This window comes from Musa acuminata, chromosome BXJ1-8, assembly GCF_036884655.1.
Source record: "Musa acuminata AAA Group cultivar baxijiao chromosome BXJ1-8, Cavendish_Baxijiao_AAA, whole genome shotgun sequence".
Taxonomy (NCBI): Eukaryota; Viridiplantae; Streptophyta; class Magnoliopsida; order Zingiberales; family Musaceae; genus Musa; species Musa acuminata.
The window spans coordinates 7,791,596-7,809,080 of NC_088334.1; the positions used below are offsets into that span (position 1 = coordinate 7,791,596).

Here is a 17,485-nt window from a genome sequence, read left to right on the forward strand (position 1 = left end):
ATGCGAGATCGTCTCCTTGGGTAAGGCGCTCTACAAGACTGGTCTCATCGTCTACGGACTAATCTTTTTGCTGCAACACTTAACCATAAATTTCGGGAAGCAGATCATGTCAGAACATGATCTGTTCACAGAGAACGTTACGAGAATATTCTCGGAGAATATCTCCTGCCTCTTCATGACCATTGAATCTAAGCAAGATTCCCAGTCAAATCCGGCAAGTGTTCGATGGTGGTGTTCTAGGAGATTTCAAGAGATGCTTTCCCAGCTATCGATAGTCGGCAGCTTGAACACGCTTTCTCGAGGCGACAGCTCGACTCCTCCAACCATGGCGCTCCAGCACACAAGACCACCGCATCTGGTTGTCCCACGTGAAGTCATCGCCCTCGTCGAGAACCAAATGAACTCGTTCCACGACACCCGTGCCTTCCTCTACAAATAGCCCATTTCAAAGCTGTGATGACCTTCTTTCATTCGTTCGGTTGATCGACTCCAGCTAAGTGTTCTTCTTCATCTCTCTCTGCTTTCCTGTTCTCAAGAGTTAGGGCCTATCTTTGGTTTCTGTACCGTTAATCTGTGGCTGGACCCTTGTTAGGATACAAATCCAGCGTCAAAATCTGACCTTTCGAGGTTGGTTTTGGCTTTTAGGTTGATGATCTTCATCCTCAATCCCCAAAATCTGGTCTTTGGGATCCACCTTTCCGTTTAGAGAGATTACTCTTCTCAAAATCTGTTCCTTGGTCTTCACGTTTGATCTTAAAGAGCGTCGATGATCTTAATTCTGTGGTCTCTAAGTCTGTCGAAAACCGGTTTCTAGCCTTCATGGATCTAGCTACTCTCAGCATCTGCTTCCTCCACTCCTTCTCGGTCGTCCTCCTTTACTGGTCCTATGTGATCTCATGAACTAAAAACCTCACTTCTTGATTGCTTCGTTCAATCCAATTTTGATTAGTTTAGAATCAGAGAACCACCCAGCCAAAGTGGATGTCTTCCTTGACGAACGACGAGAGGAAGAGGAAGAGGATGCTCTCGAACAGGGAGTCCGCGAGGAGGTCTAGGATGAGGAGGCAGCAGCGTTTGGATGATCTGATGAACCTCGCGGCGCAGCTCAAGCACGAAAACAGTCAGATCAACGCGCAGATCAATCTGGCGACGCAGCAGTACATCACAGTGGAATCAGAGAACGCCATCTTAAGAGCTCAGCTGCATGAATTGGCTGAGAGGCTGCACTCTGTGAACTCGGTGCTCCGCATGGTTGAGGAGGTCAGTGGGATGGCCATGGACATACCAGAGATACCAATCCCTCTTCTGAAGCCATGGCAGCTTCCTTCCACATCACAGCCGATCATGGCCAATGCCGACATGTTCCAGTTCTGAGCCATCATTGTTGTGCAAAGAAAGGTCTATCCGATGCTTATGTTTTCGTTTTCCCGAGTCGTATTTAAATTAGTGTGGTTGTTTGTGTTTGAGTCAGTATGTGCTACATGGCTGTGTGCTTATTGTAACATTACCTTGCAGTAAATGTTCAATAGTTTATTGGATTAGATAGCCAAATCAAGGCAGGCATCAAGCGCTAATAATCATGTTGATCATTCTTTTGCACCTGAAATGTAGTACCAATTACTGTCAACTTCGATTTCTTATGCATAAATCTGTGATTGGCAATTGTAAATGCTTTCTATCTGTAGATGTACTTAAAATATGGCAATTTTTATTTCACCTTCCCCCTCTTGTAGTAAAGCTGTTGCAAGCTAGGACTGGTTACTGAAATGTATCATTCATGAACAGCTCAAGATTGCCTTTGATGTTTTGTTTCTTGTAGAAGAGAAGTTGAGCTGTGAGACTCATCCTTATGTATGAACTTAGAAGGTTGAGTTATAGATGACAGCATAAAGCGATAAACTTTTAAAGCTTGATCAATTAACAAGCAAATCTGAGCTTGTATCGATTATCTAGGAAGCCTGAACATCGTTAGATCTGGTGAAGACAGAAAACACAATATATTGTGAGTGGAAAATACCCTATCGATTCCCACAAAGATGATTGATCGATGTTTCTCCAATACATAAGAACACCAATTTATCTTAATCATTAAACAAACATGCAAGTAAGTGTATAGAGATAATACACTATTTCTGCATGCACTCTGCAGTCGAACAGTGCATGCAATCACTTCTGCATGCTTGTCTCGGGCCTTCAGTTGTCGTAGGTGCGGCACTCGTCGGTCTCGGGGTTGTCCTTGCAGTAGTTCTCGAGGGGGTCGGAGTTGGCCTTGAGCTTGTCCCGGGCGTGGCTGGCCGCCGCGCTGAGCTCCTCCACCTCGTCCCACGCGGCCGCGCACTCCCCGCTCACCGCGTCGCCCGAGCACGCATCCTCCGCCTTCTTGATGCTCTCCGATACCTTGTCGGAGATGTCGGGCGGAGTCGACGGGGCGCTCGCGGCGAGCACCGCGCGGCGCCGGCCACCGAGAAGCGGGAGGAGCCTCGCATGAGGCCGCTGCGGCCTGGGGAGTTGTGCCTTCGTGGAGACCGCCCCTGTGGTGGAAAGTCTCACGCTGGAAGCAGCTGTTGCCGCCATGAGCATGCACCACCTCTTGCAGTTGGTCCCGATGATAGTAGTGTAGCAAAACCAAGATATGCTGCAGTGCCAGAAGGGAAGAATTAGAGTGGTCTTATAGGCATTGGAGAACACTTATCTCTTATCTTCTTCAAGCCAATTGGAGGGCTCTAAATCCACAGGCTTGTAGATATTTACTACAATTTGGAGTGGCGTAGCATGGACAAGTATTGGGTGCTATACTGGTGGCAGATCAACATTTCTGATATTTTCTCATTGTTAGGACTTCAAAAGAGACAACTGCTCCTCATGGTTTAGCAGCTCTCTTCCATTTAGTGTCTACTTCACAACAGGAAGAAAAGAAAAAGAGAAGAACTGGCGGTGGTGCTGACCTTGTTTGTCACTCTCATCAATCCAATCAGCTATCTAAATATCCTTGATATTATTTGAAGCTGTTCTGTCATTCAAAAGAACCAGTGTGATTAAAGGAAAATTGAGAGAGACAGATAAAAATTATTGGGAAAGAAAAGCTAGCAAATCAAAATAAATAATTATATATTGAAATAATTTTTCCTCGAAGAAAGTTACCTGACGTATGATTGGCGGTACTTGTGGGGCTCGAGTGGGGCCATCCTGAAGGCCCACGTTGTCCTCCTATTAACAGTTAGGTAAACGTCTTCGGGAACGCATTCTGCCGTGGCAAAAGTCGGTGAATACCGATTGCAGAAACTCACGTCACGGTCCCACTCGGTCTACGGTTCACCTCCAATCACAAACAGGGTTGGTGGGAGGGTAGACAACTTGCTCGTGTGCATTGGACGCGCCTCGCGCTTCCAGGGGAGCACGACCTTCCTTGGACCATCGGGGTTGGGTCCCACACCATGAATTGGGCTCCACGCCTTAGTGACCAAAGGGAGGACACCTTTCTGTGTTTGGTGTCTAGGCGTAGGTGCATGCAATGCAACCACTTATTTTACGGCTCACTGGGATCCAAATCTTCTTGAATTGGAGGGGAAGACCGGCGGTTCGTTCTCTTTCCCTCTCCTCCCGGAGGAAGAACGGAGGTTCGTTTTATTTACCTCTCTTCCCGTGAGCTAAACAGACTCGGAGAGAGTCGGGGCAGGGTTTTCTCTCGCCTGGGGAAGATGATGGATCTCCAGAAGCGGCGTGTGCAGCTCCTGCTCTTCATCTTCGGTCTAATAGTTCTTAGCATGACAGGTTCGCATTGGTTCGATCTTTTCACTTCACGTCTCCCCTAGTTTTCCTTCTTTTCGGATTGTTTCTTAATTTTGGATTCTGTTTCTCTTGTATCTTTTTGATCGGAGTTATGGTTTGGGTTTGGGAAATCGTGGTCATTGGCGCTGATTATGCCAGTGTGGACGAATAAAAATAAGATTTTGTAGACTTAGTATTTGATAATGGTTTACTTTTAGGGTTTGGGAATACCGTCGGGCCGCAATTCTGGGATAACCGAGGTGCACCATAACGGAACCAAAAGATTTCATGAATGTAGTGTCAATATAGCAATTTCCTATTGTAAATGCAATGATGTCATCGAGTAGAGTTTCCAATAAAAGCAGATCAAATCAATGATCAATTGGATGAGAGGGTGCAGCATATGTTCTCGTTTCTAGAATGAATACAGCAGTACAATTCAAGATGTGTTTATTGCTCCTATGAGATCACAGGCAACTACTGAGATTATTGGCCACCAGAAGCTGTTTTGCTGAATGTGATATTTTGTTTTATATGAATAGTACTGGTGCAGATCAGGGGCTGGCTTCTTTGTATTTGTACTTGCCACACCTCTATTTTCTTGAGTCCATACCTACCCTCATACTGTCTAATTACAGGGATACTTCTCCACAGCTTGCAGTGCACCATCATAGAAAAGGGGGTGGGGAAGGGACTGGGAGAAAGAGAAAGTGGGAGGGAGGGACTAGGGCATATTCGGTGAGGTTAATCAGGGGAGGGGAGAGAGAGAGAGAGAGAGCCCATGGGTGACACTACAGGCTTGTTTGACAACCATATTGATGTCCTCTGTCTGTTGCATTTGACGAAAATTGTGGTTTTATCAGCAAACTGTGAGGCGGTTAAGAACGGTGTTGATCATCAATGCCTTTGGAGTTACTATACTAGTTGGTGGTGACAGGGAGGTCATTAAAGGGTAAAAAAAATCTCCCACTTGAAGGGGGGAAAGCAAGAAGGAGGACAAGAAATAGAGAGGAAATTGTGGCATAGGAGGCACCTGGGGGGCATGTTCAGCCTTTCAAAAAGATATATTATGCCATCAGTAAAGTTACATGACTTGAGTTTCTATGGGTCTCAATTTGGATTGATGGGGATGTGTTAAGAGCAGCCTACTTGGATCAAGAACTCACTCTGAGTTTCAGTTTCGGCATTACTGCTACTATTAATTGACCAAAACCACCAATATTGATCCCATCACATTTTTTCCTCAGATTTCTAATGAATTATGTCAGCAATTTTTGTCATATTGAATAAAAATGGTTGAGACTGTTAATCTCAGAATAATGGAATTGCCAACATTATACAATTACTGAAAATGATAAACATTAAATTTTTTTGATAGGGTCCTGATCTAAACAGAAATTAATCCTAAAACTGTTTGCAAGGAAACAATTATCTTTTACCTTTGCTCCTCTGTTATTAAACTAGTCCTATAGTGGCATGGAGAGGCTCATCTTATAGCTTCAGTTAACTGATTGCATCCTCTAAAACTGCCTTCATGCAGCTTTTCAAGTCAACCACTATGATGCATAGTTGACCATTTCTCAGACCCTAATACAGAAAATTCTGCTTTCTGTCCAATCTTCGGTATCCTTCTTGTGGTCTAGGAGAGCCATAAGATAGCACAGTGGTTTTTCTTTTTTTTCTTTTTTTTTCGTTTTTTCCTCTGTCTCTATCCTTTCTCAGCTTCTTCTCACAATTTAGTTAGATAGCATATTTGGTTTGTTGATCTAGGCTGGTGTTAACAATCAAAGACTCCTAACATTAAGCATTTAAGTCTGTTCAGACACTTGGAAGAAAAACAATCATATACTTTGCTTTCAACTTTAGTACTTCCTTACAATTTTGTGCTCAAAAGTCCCCTAAAGTACTTTTTGTGATTACATTGTAGCGCTTGAAGTTATAGACACAGGAAGTGTTTTAGGCTTCATTCTGGTTTGACCTGTCAAATTTAAAGTGAAACCATAAAGTATAAACAGAAGGTTCGGGGTTGACCTTCACATAAAATCTTTATTGGCTAAGATGTCAAGTCTAGTTATACAAAGATTAATATGTTGGCAACGCATGGAACTGAGTAGATCTTCGTTTTCTGGGAATTCATGTTTATAAGTTGTAGCACTAAATGATTTGGCAAGTCCTCAATTCTCATGTCAACACTGCTTGAGCAATTAGATGTGGTGGCCTGCATCTGGATAATTCACATTGCTGTGCAAAAACTGAGCCATTGCCACTTTCATAGCTTGTGTGGATTTTTCAAGCACTTTGCTCAACAGATCTCTGTTATTTGCTTAAGTTTGGGTTTTATTGAAAGGAGATATGCTATTCTGAAATTCTATAACACTTAAAGAAAATCTTCAAAGAGTGAACCTGATCCTCAAAAGAAAGAGAATGTTATTCTCTGTTAACATGTGGGCTAGTTTCACACCATCCTCTAGATCAATATATTACTAAGGACCAATGTTTTTTGTGAATTCTGATGGAGAGATCACCAATGATCAAGGTTTTGTGTGAATCCTGATGGGGAGAATTAGATGAAATTTGTGTACTAAATGTTGGCTGGACTTTGATTGATCAAGTATTTAAGAGAATCAAGTGATGTAACTTGAGCCTTATCGGCAATCGAGCTAGACTAGAGGATGCTTAAGTTTTTCTTTCAGATTAACGTATGAGCATAAAAATAATGTTCAAGTTTGATCAACTAGTTTGGAGGGAGCTTAATGGATCCTGATAACAAATGGTAGAAAATATGTTTATAGGAGAATTAATTCAAGACTTAGTATAGTCATGCAAAATGTTGTCTGGATTTTATGATTCAACGACTTGAACTTAAGTGGTTCTTAATCTTGTGTAAAATCATAACAAATAAGTTTGTAGCCTTTTATCGAATGTAAAAATATTATGATGGTAAGATCCAACTTGACTCTTTTGTTCATGTATTAATTATTTAAAAAAATAGATAATTAACATTTAATGATATAATGAAATTGAAGTTAATTTAGACTTTAAATTTGACATATTTTCATTTTTTTGGCGCAATAGGGTATTATATTGATTCACTAAAAATACTTTTGATTAAAGAAAGTAAGAAACTGCAATATTTGTTTCTTGAAGAGGTTAGAGTGTGCACAAGGAAGGTGCCTAAAATTTTGTTTTCTTTTGTTTTATTGTTTTCCTTCTTAGTTCTTTGGAGAAAGCGATGCTTTCTTATTCTCCATTCATCTAATTTTCAGCTAACTCTTATTTCCCTTTGTTTTTAATTTCTTTAATGATTTAGCTTTTAAAAGATAGAGAATTCTAGTGATTTACAATTCACTAGATTTAGCTTTTAAATTCACTAGATTTCCCTTTGTTTTTAATTTCTTTAATGATTTAGCTTTTAAAAGATAGAGAAATCTAGTGATTTACAATTCAACTCACAAACTGATCTAACCTGAGATCTTCTACATTCCATGGTGCAATTTTGATCATGACAACATTGCCCATGCTCGTGCCTACATGTGGTGTACTCAACTTTCTAGTGCATTTATTATTGAAAAGGGTCTTTCTTGAAAAGTAATGCTGGATCCTTTAACTTTGTCTGGATTTTGCCAATTGGTAATAAGCTTTGTTTTTTTTACACCACCAATGTCAGTTAGTACGAGCTATTAGTATAGCAAAATATAAAGCTTATGATAATTTTTGTAATAAATTAGGTAGATGAAAGAGATATATATCAAATTGCTAAAGTTAAGAAAAGAAAGTATAAGGATTTAGATAATATTAGATGTATTAAAGATGAAAATCGAAGAATACTTATTAATGATAATGAGATTAAAGAAAGATGAAAAAAATTATTTTTTATAAATTATTTAATGAATATTTCTCACGGGACTTAAATTTAACAATAAATAATAGTGGTAGATTTAAAAAACATAGATTTATTCATAAAATTAGAGTTAGTTAAGGAAAATACGTATTAAAGAAGATGAAAATAACTAAGAGTGTGGGGCCCGATGGTATTCTTTTTAAGGACCGAAAAAGTTTAGGGGACAAGAGTGTAGCATGTTTAACTAGTTTATTTAACAAAATTATGAGATTCGAAAGGAAGCATGATGAATATTAAAAGAGTTTTTTAGTACCAATTTATAAAAGTAAAGATGATATATAAAATCATTCAAATTATAGAGGAACTAAAATTAAGAGTGAAACCTTGGAAAAGTGTTATTGAAAGTAGGATTATGCTTGAAATAAATATCTCTAAAAATCAATTTGATTTTATGCTTGAAAAATCAACCATAAAGTTATTTATTTATTAAGACAATTAATGAAAAAGTATCGGGAGAAAAAGAAAGATCCGTATAGGTTTTTATTGACTTAGAGAAACCCTATGATAGGGTTTCTAGAGATTTATTATGGTGGGTTTTAGAGAAAAAATGTGTATCCACTAATTATATTGATGTTATTAAATATATGTATAATAATGTAGTTATTAGTTATAAAACTATAGAAAATGTATCTAATGAGTTTCTTATTAGTATAGAATTACACCAAGGATCCGCATTAAGTCCCTACCATTTCACATTGATAATGGATGAACTTTCTGGTCACTTATATGATAGACCTCCATGATGTATGTTATTTGTTATGACATTGTATTAGTTGATGAGAGCCTAAGTGAAATTAATTATAAACTTGAGCTATGGAGGTAAACCTTAGAAACTAAAGGTTATAGATTAAGTAGAACTAAAACTAAATATATAAAATATAATATTGGTGATTCTAGAAATAGACAAGAGAAAATAGTTAAATTGGATGAACAATAAATCCCTTTAAATAAAAGTTTTAGGTATCTTGGATCAATTATTCAATTAGATTGTTGTGTATAAGTTATTGCTCTAATCGGCCACCTTGTCATGACCGTAAAACCATTTACTAAAATGCTATATTTCGTATTCTTGTAGATCTACATCCAGACCATCATCTCTTTTTTATATACGCTACCAACTTAGAAAACTATAATATTTTTTCATAAAATGCACCATTTATCTTATGCTTCATTGTGATTACATATTTTATAAGTTTGTCCCCTTTTTCAATTATTCTACTGCCATTGCAGCTGAAAAATTCAGGGAATTAGTCGGAGAAGAAGCTGCATCCAAAAGTGGGAAGTTCACGTTCATGAACTGTTTTGACATGAGATCTGGAAGTCTTGCCTGTGTGAGCAAAGAGGGGGTTAAGCTGTATGTATACAACATCAGGAATGCACATGTGGAAAGAGTAAGGCAGCGAGCTACCGAGATTGCTCTGAGTGAGGCATTGACAGGGGGTGTGAGTACCAGCGTGGCTGTAAAGCAGGCACAGAAAGCTGGAGCAAAAGCTGCAAAGGTAGCTTCCAGGCAGGCCAAGCGCATTTTAGGTCCAATCATATCATCAGGGTGGGATTTCTTTGAAGCCTTATACTTTGAGGGAACCATGACAGAGGGTTTCCTCAGAGGAGCTGGCACGTCATTTGGGACCTATGCAGGAGGATACTTTGGAGAGCAGAGAATGGGAAGATTTGGTTATCTTATGGGAAGCCAACTTGGTAGCTGGGTCGGAGGAAGAATGGGCCTGATGGTATATGATATTATAAATGGAATGGATTACTTGTTACACGTTGTTCGACCGGAAGAAGAAACTAGTTCTTCTACTGATACTTGGGACTCTGGATCAGAAGATGCATATTAACTCGGCAGAAAATTTCTAGTGTGAGAATCCTAGTGAGCAAACTGGTGTTACAAAACTTCCACTGAAGCTTCCGAGGGCTGGACACACTTTTGAAACAAATTACTTCTGCTGGATTCTGATACAGAGTCATGTGTATAATTATTGTTCCCTCGTATTCCGTGTATAATTGGTTTTGGAGTGTCCCTTCCTTGCGGTGGAACAGACAATCAATTGTAGCATGAGTTGAGTGACAGGTAAAAAATGCATGGCATTATTGGTTGAGGGGTTGATGGAGTCTGGTGTTTTCCTATTGCTATTCGAATTAAATTTATCGAAGCTGGTGACAGTTTTGACAAGAAATTTTTTGATGGATGAAGTTTATTTTCGTTTCATCTCTTTGTATAAACATCTGTTTGTGGACTGTACTTCCCATGCATCAAATACCTGTTGATAAGTAAGTGAAAGTGTTTGTTTTGATTCAACCAAGGATTCTAATGATTCTAAAAATACCTTTCCATCATGATTTTGGTCCTAACATAATCTATAAATCATCACTAATCATAATAAAAAAAGAATCGATTAAAAATTTACATGATTTGATACTTTTAACAAAGATGTAAAATTTCCTGAAAAATTGTCAAAAAAGATGTAAAATTGAAAAATCAATTAACAATTAAAATTCATGTGAAATTAATTCATTTGATTTTCAGTTTTTGATTATATATTTTATGCTTCCTTTTATTCTGTAATACATATATACCTCTTAAAATTATCTCAATTATCTCATACCTCTTAAAAGATATCTCATTTCTCGATTTGCGACTTCAATCGCATGGTGCTGAAAAAATACCACAAATTGTACAAAAAAACACCAATTGTTAAAAACTAAACATTAAAGATATCTTTTTAGGAATAGTTAAAAAAGAGAAACATTTCCATGAAAACACCTTATGTTCTAAGTTGCATTCAACTGAGGCCAACATCCTTTTGTAAATCCACAGAGAGAACTCTCCTTCCATGGCATTGAAAACTTTAATGGCTGAAGAAGATTGCAAGTAGTTGACCAAAGTTGTCACATGACCATTGCCAAACCTTAATGGGTCCACCGTCCACCTAATAATTATAACCATTATATACAAGAATACAAGAAAAACTTGCCTGCAAGCTTCTCATGTCCTTTGTATTCAGGCCTCATCAACATTCAACACAATTTGAGGCTAACAAACTAAGGCAACCACACCAAGGCTAATATAGCCTCATCAATCCAACCATTATACACATCATGATAAAGTGCATAGCAAGCTTGCAGTAATGGAGAAAGGAAGGGGAGCATTGGAGTGGCTCTTAAGGACCAATTGTACCACTGTCAAAGTACAACATCGTCCTGCTTGATCCACCACTCACTTCCTCCATTAGCGCAAAGCGCATGTCCTCCGATGGCTTCCAGTGCCTCTTTCTCTGGTTTATGAACCAATTGTTGATTTGCTTCTGGTTGAGACCAGTCTTCTCGGCTAGCTTTGCCTTCTCCTCTTCCTACACAAACCATTTCCATATGGTTAAGATGGACTCGCAACTGGCCGAAATGGAATTAGCTGAAGATGGACTTGTGAAATGAACAAGTCATAGAAATTACTGTTGGATATGGCCATCTGCAATGGCTGTTCCACCAGTCCAATAATGTCAACCTAGCATCCTTTGGTAGCTTCCCCTTCTTCCTCTTTTTCAAGAATTCCTTCCGCAGATTGCTCAGGTAGCCACTGTATTTTGTCAGCAGCATCTGCTTCAATTCATGGTCGGCCATGCGTGAACCACATTCCTGGACTTCCAAAGTCTCCAAATCCCCGCAACTAAGTTCTTCATCAGAGGATCCAAAAACTTCCTCTGGGAAAATTTACAGAAGAGATCATGCCATAAACAAGACCATAATGAAGCACAACTCATAATACCAAACTACACGATAATACATCTTGGTAGTCGTCAGAAGTATAAATAAAAGGATAAGTGAAAGCCAGGTAATATTACAATGTTGTGTAAATCAAGATCAGCAAATATGCAAGTTAGTCACTTGAAACTGTTCGATCCACACCTCAAACCTCAAATGTCTCAGATACAAAAGAAAAATATATCAAACAGACTTCCTAACACTGATAACTCATTTCAGTATTTTTAGATCTCACCAGCTGTTCAAAGCCTCCAAGAAAATAACAAAACACACAAGATTTCAATTCTTAACAATTGTTGCCTTCTTATACATAACACTGTAAAAATCAATCTATAAAGGTGACAAATAGCTTGGATTTCTAGCTTGAAACTAAAGTAATTTAAGCTTCTCCATTTGGAAAACAGAGCAGAAGACCCACAAATTTAGTAAATAAACATAGAGATCACTGGCATATTCTCATTTCCTAAGCACGGTGTCCTCATAATTTGGATTTCATTCCTGGAATTCTGTGTCTACTTCTGGAGGATCACATAAACAAAAATCAAATAAAAAATATTTGTAAAGTGGCTGCAGGACTGCATCTTCTCCGCGATTTGCTCTGCTTATGCCAACATTCAAAACCTAATAAAAAATAATTCACCCTACAGCTCTTAAGCCAAGACTGTCCTACACTGAATCTCTAGTTTCTACTATTCTAATCCATTCTTTACAATGTCACTTGATCTGGAAAAACAAGGATATTATCTGGCATATGGTAGTTATTATGCATAAGATGCACACGTGAATCACCACAATTTTTTATTTTTACAATCTTCTGAATACTGTCATCCACAGACGTTATAAGTATTCTTTCTCTGCTGGGAAATGCTTAAGATGGTAGAAGAATAATTTCCAACTCCTTAACCAATATTCCACACTCCGTAATTACTTATGTTTCATAAAATAAGTTTTCAAACATTACACAAGCAATAAGCACCCTTACCGAGTTAAGAGCCATTTATCAATAGTTCAACAAACAAATTTACTGATATCTCCTGCGAGCGTACTCAGACATGTCCTCTCGTATTGTAATATGCTTACATCAGCAGATTGGTTCTTGCCAAGACCAATTAGACAAAGTAACACTTATAGCAGATCAACCTTTGCTTGATTGTAACTATTTTATGTTAGATAAGAAATCTTCAGGACACTTCATCCATCTATTTTTAAAGGTTATTGAGACAATTAAAGAATAACTATTGGTGTGTAATCATGAAATAATAATATGCATGTTTGAATTGCTACGAAGGTGGATAATTACAAAATCAATTAAACATAAAAATGTGTGGACACCAAAATTCAAGTGACAAGTTCACAAGATTGCGAAAAATATACCCATAGAAAATATAGCATTTCCTTTTGCCAAGTTGATGGATCACCAGCCAATCACTTAAGAACATGCAATTTTCAACCATAAAACGGTGAAAAGTACACATGATAAGAACAAAGAAATTCAATATGCTACATGTTGAACTAAAGATAAATATGACTGCTATTGTGTATATCATTGCTAAATATGTCTTAGCTCATTTAGTAGGTATGTTATACGCATTAAGTTAACTACCGCTAACAAAATTGTAAGATAAGAATGTAAGTACCACATGGAAAAGATGCCACGATACTAGAGATGAGAATGAGTATGCAACATGGAAAAGGTTCCAATGCTACTAGTATAAAGATAATAGCATTTATAATCATTTTTTGCTATATTCTATACAAACAACAAGATAAATTAATTCTTATAATGTACACCAGATATAAAGGATGGTGAAGTTTCCAGACACGTACGTAATAATCATGACCTAGTTGCTCACTTGGATGTCAGTGTCCAAGTAATTCATACTTAGAGGATCAGGACTCCTCAGATCTGACATTCACTATGACATCTTCAAAGGGTCATTCAGTTCACAGTGAACATAGATTTAGCAAATTAATATGCTTGAATTTTAAGAATGCATGTCGCGATTTCACTTCATCTGCTTAGATGAGCATGGAATAACCTCATGCTGGCTGAACTATCAAAAAAGGATTTCTTTTGTTATTAAAGAGACGGAGAAACAACTTGCAGAACTGAATACAATGTAAGAAGAAAAGATCATCTTCTATTTCAGCTTCATTGTGTGTGAAGAGAGAGAGAGAGAGAGAGAGAGAGAGAGAGAGAGAGAGAGAGAGAGGTGTAGTTATTCGCAATTTTCCTCGTGGTGGTTCAATTATCAAATAGGGTTCCTTTTACTATTAAAGAGACAGAGAAATGATTTGCAGTATTAAATCATAGATATCATCACAAATTCGTTAATACAGTGTAAGAAAAAAAAGTGATCATCTTCTTTTTTGGTTTCATGTAAGTGAAGAAAGAGAGAGAGAGGTTTCAATATACATAATTTTCTCTACAAAACCAAGCAAATAAAACATGCTCTTTCCTGATAAAACTGAATTAAGTGTCCCAAAAGTAGTAGTATTCTAAATGGCTGATTCTGTGTGAGCATCACTAGCATAAGGCAGGTGTGTGAATCATACACTTACCCATCGATCAGATATAAATCGAGAAACAACATGAAGTGCAGTAAGACAGTCCACAAAATCTTCTTAATAAAAACACTAAAAATGTCAACAAACAGATTGACAGTTTTATCCACAGAAGCCACAGTTCAGCTAGTCTACTAAAGAAGCATTACAATAAGTTATCATCATAATAATCTGAAGAATGTTGAGATAAAATGCTATCGACAGTTCAACATCCAAACGAAGGTGCGCCTACATGACCAGGATCTTCCAGTAACCCTCATCAACAACGTCATTAATGCGATCAACATTCTCGAGTCATTTTCGGGGGGAAAAGTTCGATCCATCTAACCATTCAGAGTCATCTTCTAGTACCATCATTCTCCATCCCTTTATCAAACATCAAAAGAGCCATTTAATCTGAATACCGCAACTGAATTAACACCACATGACTATGAAGCTAAGCTTGGATCAAGAAAACCCAATTCTTATCGCAGATTAGGCAAACACAAAATCTACACATATTCCCCAAACAAAATCTGGCTAGAACCCTAGCTTCTCCCTTAGAAATATAAACAGTGGACAACTCCAAGGTCACCTATTTCCAGATTAGCGAGCATTAAGGTTAAAGAATCTTCAATTATAGCATAAAATAGAGAGGAAACAATCCTGAAGAAATGAAAGAGGCCCTTGAAGTCTTCTTCGAACACTGCTGCACTGATGTTAATTGCAGCAGCTTTCCAAGCAAAATCTTCCTAGAACGCTGTTACACATTCTTCAACAGCATCTCCTAAACCTTCAGACGCTTAGAGAGAGAGAGAGAGAGAGAGAGAGAGAGATAAGGACAGAACCTACAAAAACCTAAGGTCAACTATCCTAAGATGAACCCTAATCTTTGGCTTAAGTTGGAGGAAAGGAATCGTAAGCCGTACCATAGTATTTTAATAAGAGAGACAGATTCTTCTTTTCCAAATAGGAGATTGATCAGACAACTCCTTCACGACCCTTCAAGATAGAGAAGCCAAGAGCAGGAAGACCTACAACGTTGGACCAATCCCTACGCCACCACCTATTCTGACACATCTGCACCCCATTTGCATGGACACGATTTGACTGCTCACTACCCCAACCCTAACACCCCACCATATCCCTCTTCTTCACCTTTTACACATAGGTTAGGCAATGATCAACAGTTACCAGAAGGCGAGTTCCCGGTGGCAGCGGAGGCTGTGGGAGCGGTGGACGGCCCTTTGCATAGATCGGTGAGCTGCATCTCGATGTGGTTGAGGAACGACGCAGCCTCGTCAAAGGGTTTCAAGAGCTCCTCCTTGTACCGGACCAAGACATGGCAGTATGATTCCTGCAATCAAGGCTTAGATCACAACAACATTCCTCGATCGTACGAGACCTCAAAAATTAATTAGCATGGAACAAGGCAATAAGATCCACTGCTAATCAATGAAACGAAGCGGCAGCAATGAGAGAAAGGAAGAGGTCGTAGCAGCTTCTCCGAGTCCTCTGCCGTTACCATGAACTCGTCGAGCTCCGGATCCGCCCCAATCTCCCCACCTCCCACGCTCGAGTAACTCTCCTTCCCGATCTCTTCCAAAAGCGTCGCCACCTCCGGCGGCGCCCCCACCTTCATGTACAAAACAGACACATCACACGCTGAACAGCTCTTAGATTCCTTGTTATCTTTACATTACTGTTCTATATACGTATATACCTTTCGGCACTCGATGTAGGCGGATAGAAGAGTCGGATATCGAGGATGGTTAGCTATCTGAGCTTTAATCAGATCCGTCAGATCCGACACGCCGCCGCTGCTTCCGGTCACCTCCGACGCGTCGCTGCTCCCTTGGCAGCTGGAGGCCGACCCTACGGCCGGCGTGTCTCCTCCCCGCAGGATCCCGGGATGTATGCTATACAAATCTTCCATCTCCTCCTTGCTTCACAGACATGTTGCGTTAAGCTTAGCAGGTAAACAAAAGAAAAAGAAGGAATGAGTTCGAACAAAAGAGAACCAGGCATGCATAAGACCGGGAGAGAAAGCGTTTGCTTACTAAACGGAAAGATAACGATAGAAATAGCAGACGGAGATGGAGGAATCGGGAAGCCCGGAGGTGCTAAATATGGCAGATTGATGCTAAAAATTGGAGCAACTCCTCTTTTAGAGACAGCGAACCGCAGCTTCCATTTGCCTCCACTGAGAGCAGGAAGAACAAAGTAAGAAGCACAGCAGCACGGAAGAAGTAATCCCATCTCCTACCTTTTCTGTTCTCTTTGGCTTGAAAGAAAAGAATAATCAGTTGTTTTAACTAAAATAAATGGTAAATAAATGAAAGAGAGAAGAATCGTTGGATTGTGAGGAAGAGAGAGAGGAAGAGGAGCAGAGGGAGGTGGCGCACGTGGAAGAAGGGTCCTTTATGGCACCTACAGCAGAAGGAACAGTGAGCAAAAGGGCAGCGACCGGGAGGATGAGGAAGGAGAAGGGGCCGCCGTATTTATAGCAGTCCCATCATCATCAAGGGCGACGTCATGATCAGCCACGCGTCGGGCCATGAGACGGCGTCGGCCTGATCGGACGGCCCGGGTGTCTCTCATGGGGAACAGCGTCGGCCCACATGCGAAGCCGGCCACTGTACCTTACTTTTCGTTGCTGTTCTCTTCTGCTTCTCTCGGCACCTTTTCTTCCCCCACCCCCCCCCCATCCTCTCCCCTCCACCGCCATTACCACGCTCCCCTTGCTCGAGCAGTTCCTGCGACAGATCACCGAAAGCTCTTAATAGGTTCCTTCGACACCATGATGCATGGATGAACGGGTGACACCGTCATCGACACCTTCTCAGGAACAGGACTTCTTTGTCTCGAGCAATGCTTCCATCACTCGACTGCCTTTCTGTAGAAACCCTCCTCCCTCGCGCGCGTGTGCATGAAACAGAGACAGAGAAGTGGTGGACGAAGCGAGAAGCCAAAGCGTTGGCTTCCATGATAACTTGTGCAGCGGGAGTAGCAGAACCCGAGCGAGGACGCGGGTTTTTAGGGGGGAAGACAGGGTTTTACCTTCCTGGACTTATTATAATCTCAAGCTCACCTGGAAGTAGAGTTCGCTTGTTCCCACAGCAGTACTTTCTGTGCTCTAACCGAGGTAAAGGCTTAAAGCAGACCACAGAGGAGGAGGAGAAGAAGAAATGGGAGCGCCAGTCCCCTTCACTGCTCAACGTCCGGCCGTCTGAAACCTGCTGTTTACCTAATTATTGGAGTGATGCAACGCATATTCTACCATGAAACTTGAGATAACTTAGATCACAGCTTGTAACATAATTCAGGCCCTGTATCAGAAACATGCACAAGCTGTTCCTAAAGGCTTCAAATCGGGCCAAAATTGTGCTTGTTTTCCTCGAGAAAACTCTTCATTTCATCTTCTTGAACGATTAAAAGATATTAATTATACATTTAGTGAAAAATATGATTAAAATTTTAAATATCAAAAAGAGATGAACTAAGACAGAT

General features: G+C 39.7%; 3 protein-coding genes across 10 annotated transcripts; 1 reads left to right on the forward strand and 2 right to left on the reverse strand.

Moving 5' to 3' along the window:
• Positions 1–1,978: 1,978 nt before the first annotated feature.
• LOC135588952 (calvin cycle protein CP12-1, chloroplastic-like) lies at positions 1,979–2,828 on the reverse strand. The gene is made up of 2 exons (XM_065081282.1): positions 2,752–2,828; positions 1,979–2,635 (listed from the first exon to the last, which is right to left on the reverse strand). Exons 1-2 carry the CDS (start codon positions 2,811–2,813, stop codon positions 2,194–2,196), a joined length of 504 nt encoding a protein of 167 aa, XP_064937354.1. The 5' UTR covers positions 2,814–2,828; the 3' UTR covers positions 1,979–2,193.
• Positions 2,829–3,563: 735 nt separating this feature from the next.
• LOC103993332 (uncharacterized) lies at positions 3,564–9,857 on the forward strand. The gene is made up of 2 exons (XM_009413357.3): positions 3,564–3,771; positions 8,900–9,857. The coding sequence occupies exons 1-2, from the start codon at positions 3,699–3,701 to the stop codon at positions 9,508–9,510; spliced, it is 684 nt and encodes a 227-aa protein (XP_009411632.2). The 5' UTR covers positions 3,564–3,698; the 3' UTR covers positions 9,511–9,857.
• A 715-nt stretch (positions 9,858–10,572) lies between these two features.
• On the reverse strand, positions 10,573–16,469 carry LOC103993331 (homeobox protein knotted-1-like 1). 8 transcript variants are annotated; one of them, XM_065078675.1, is made up of 8 exons: positions 16,381–16,420; positions 16,242–16,259; positions 16,036–16,178; positions 15,699–15,921; positions 15,501–15,611; positions 15,170–15,332; positions 11,123–11,370; positions 10,573–11,022 (listed from the first exon to the last, which is right to left on the reverse strand). In XM_065078675.1, the coding sequence occupies exons 4-8, from the start codon at positions 15,909–15,911 to the stop codon at positions 10,834–10,836; spliced, it is 924 nt and encodes a 307-aa protein (XP_064934747.1). In that variant the 5' UTR covers positions 15,912–15,921; positions 16,036–16,178; positions 16,242–16,259; positions 16,381–16,420; the 3' UTR covers positions 10,573–10,833. The 8 variants fall into 8 exon arrangements, with proteins under 8 accessions (XP_064934747.1, XP_009411630.2, XP_018686538.2 ...); XM_009413355.3 differs by lacking the exon at positions 16,242–16,259 and having other exon boundaries at positions 16,381–16,469; XM_018830993.2 differs by lacking the exon at positions 16,242–16,259 and having other exon boundaries at positions 15,699–15,944; positions 16,381–16,469.
• Positions 16,470–17,485: the final 1,016 nt, after the last annotated feature.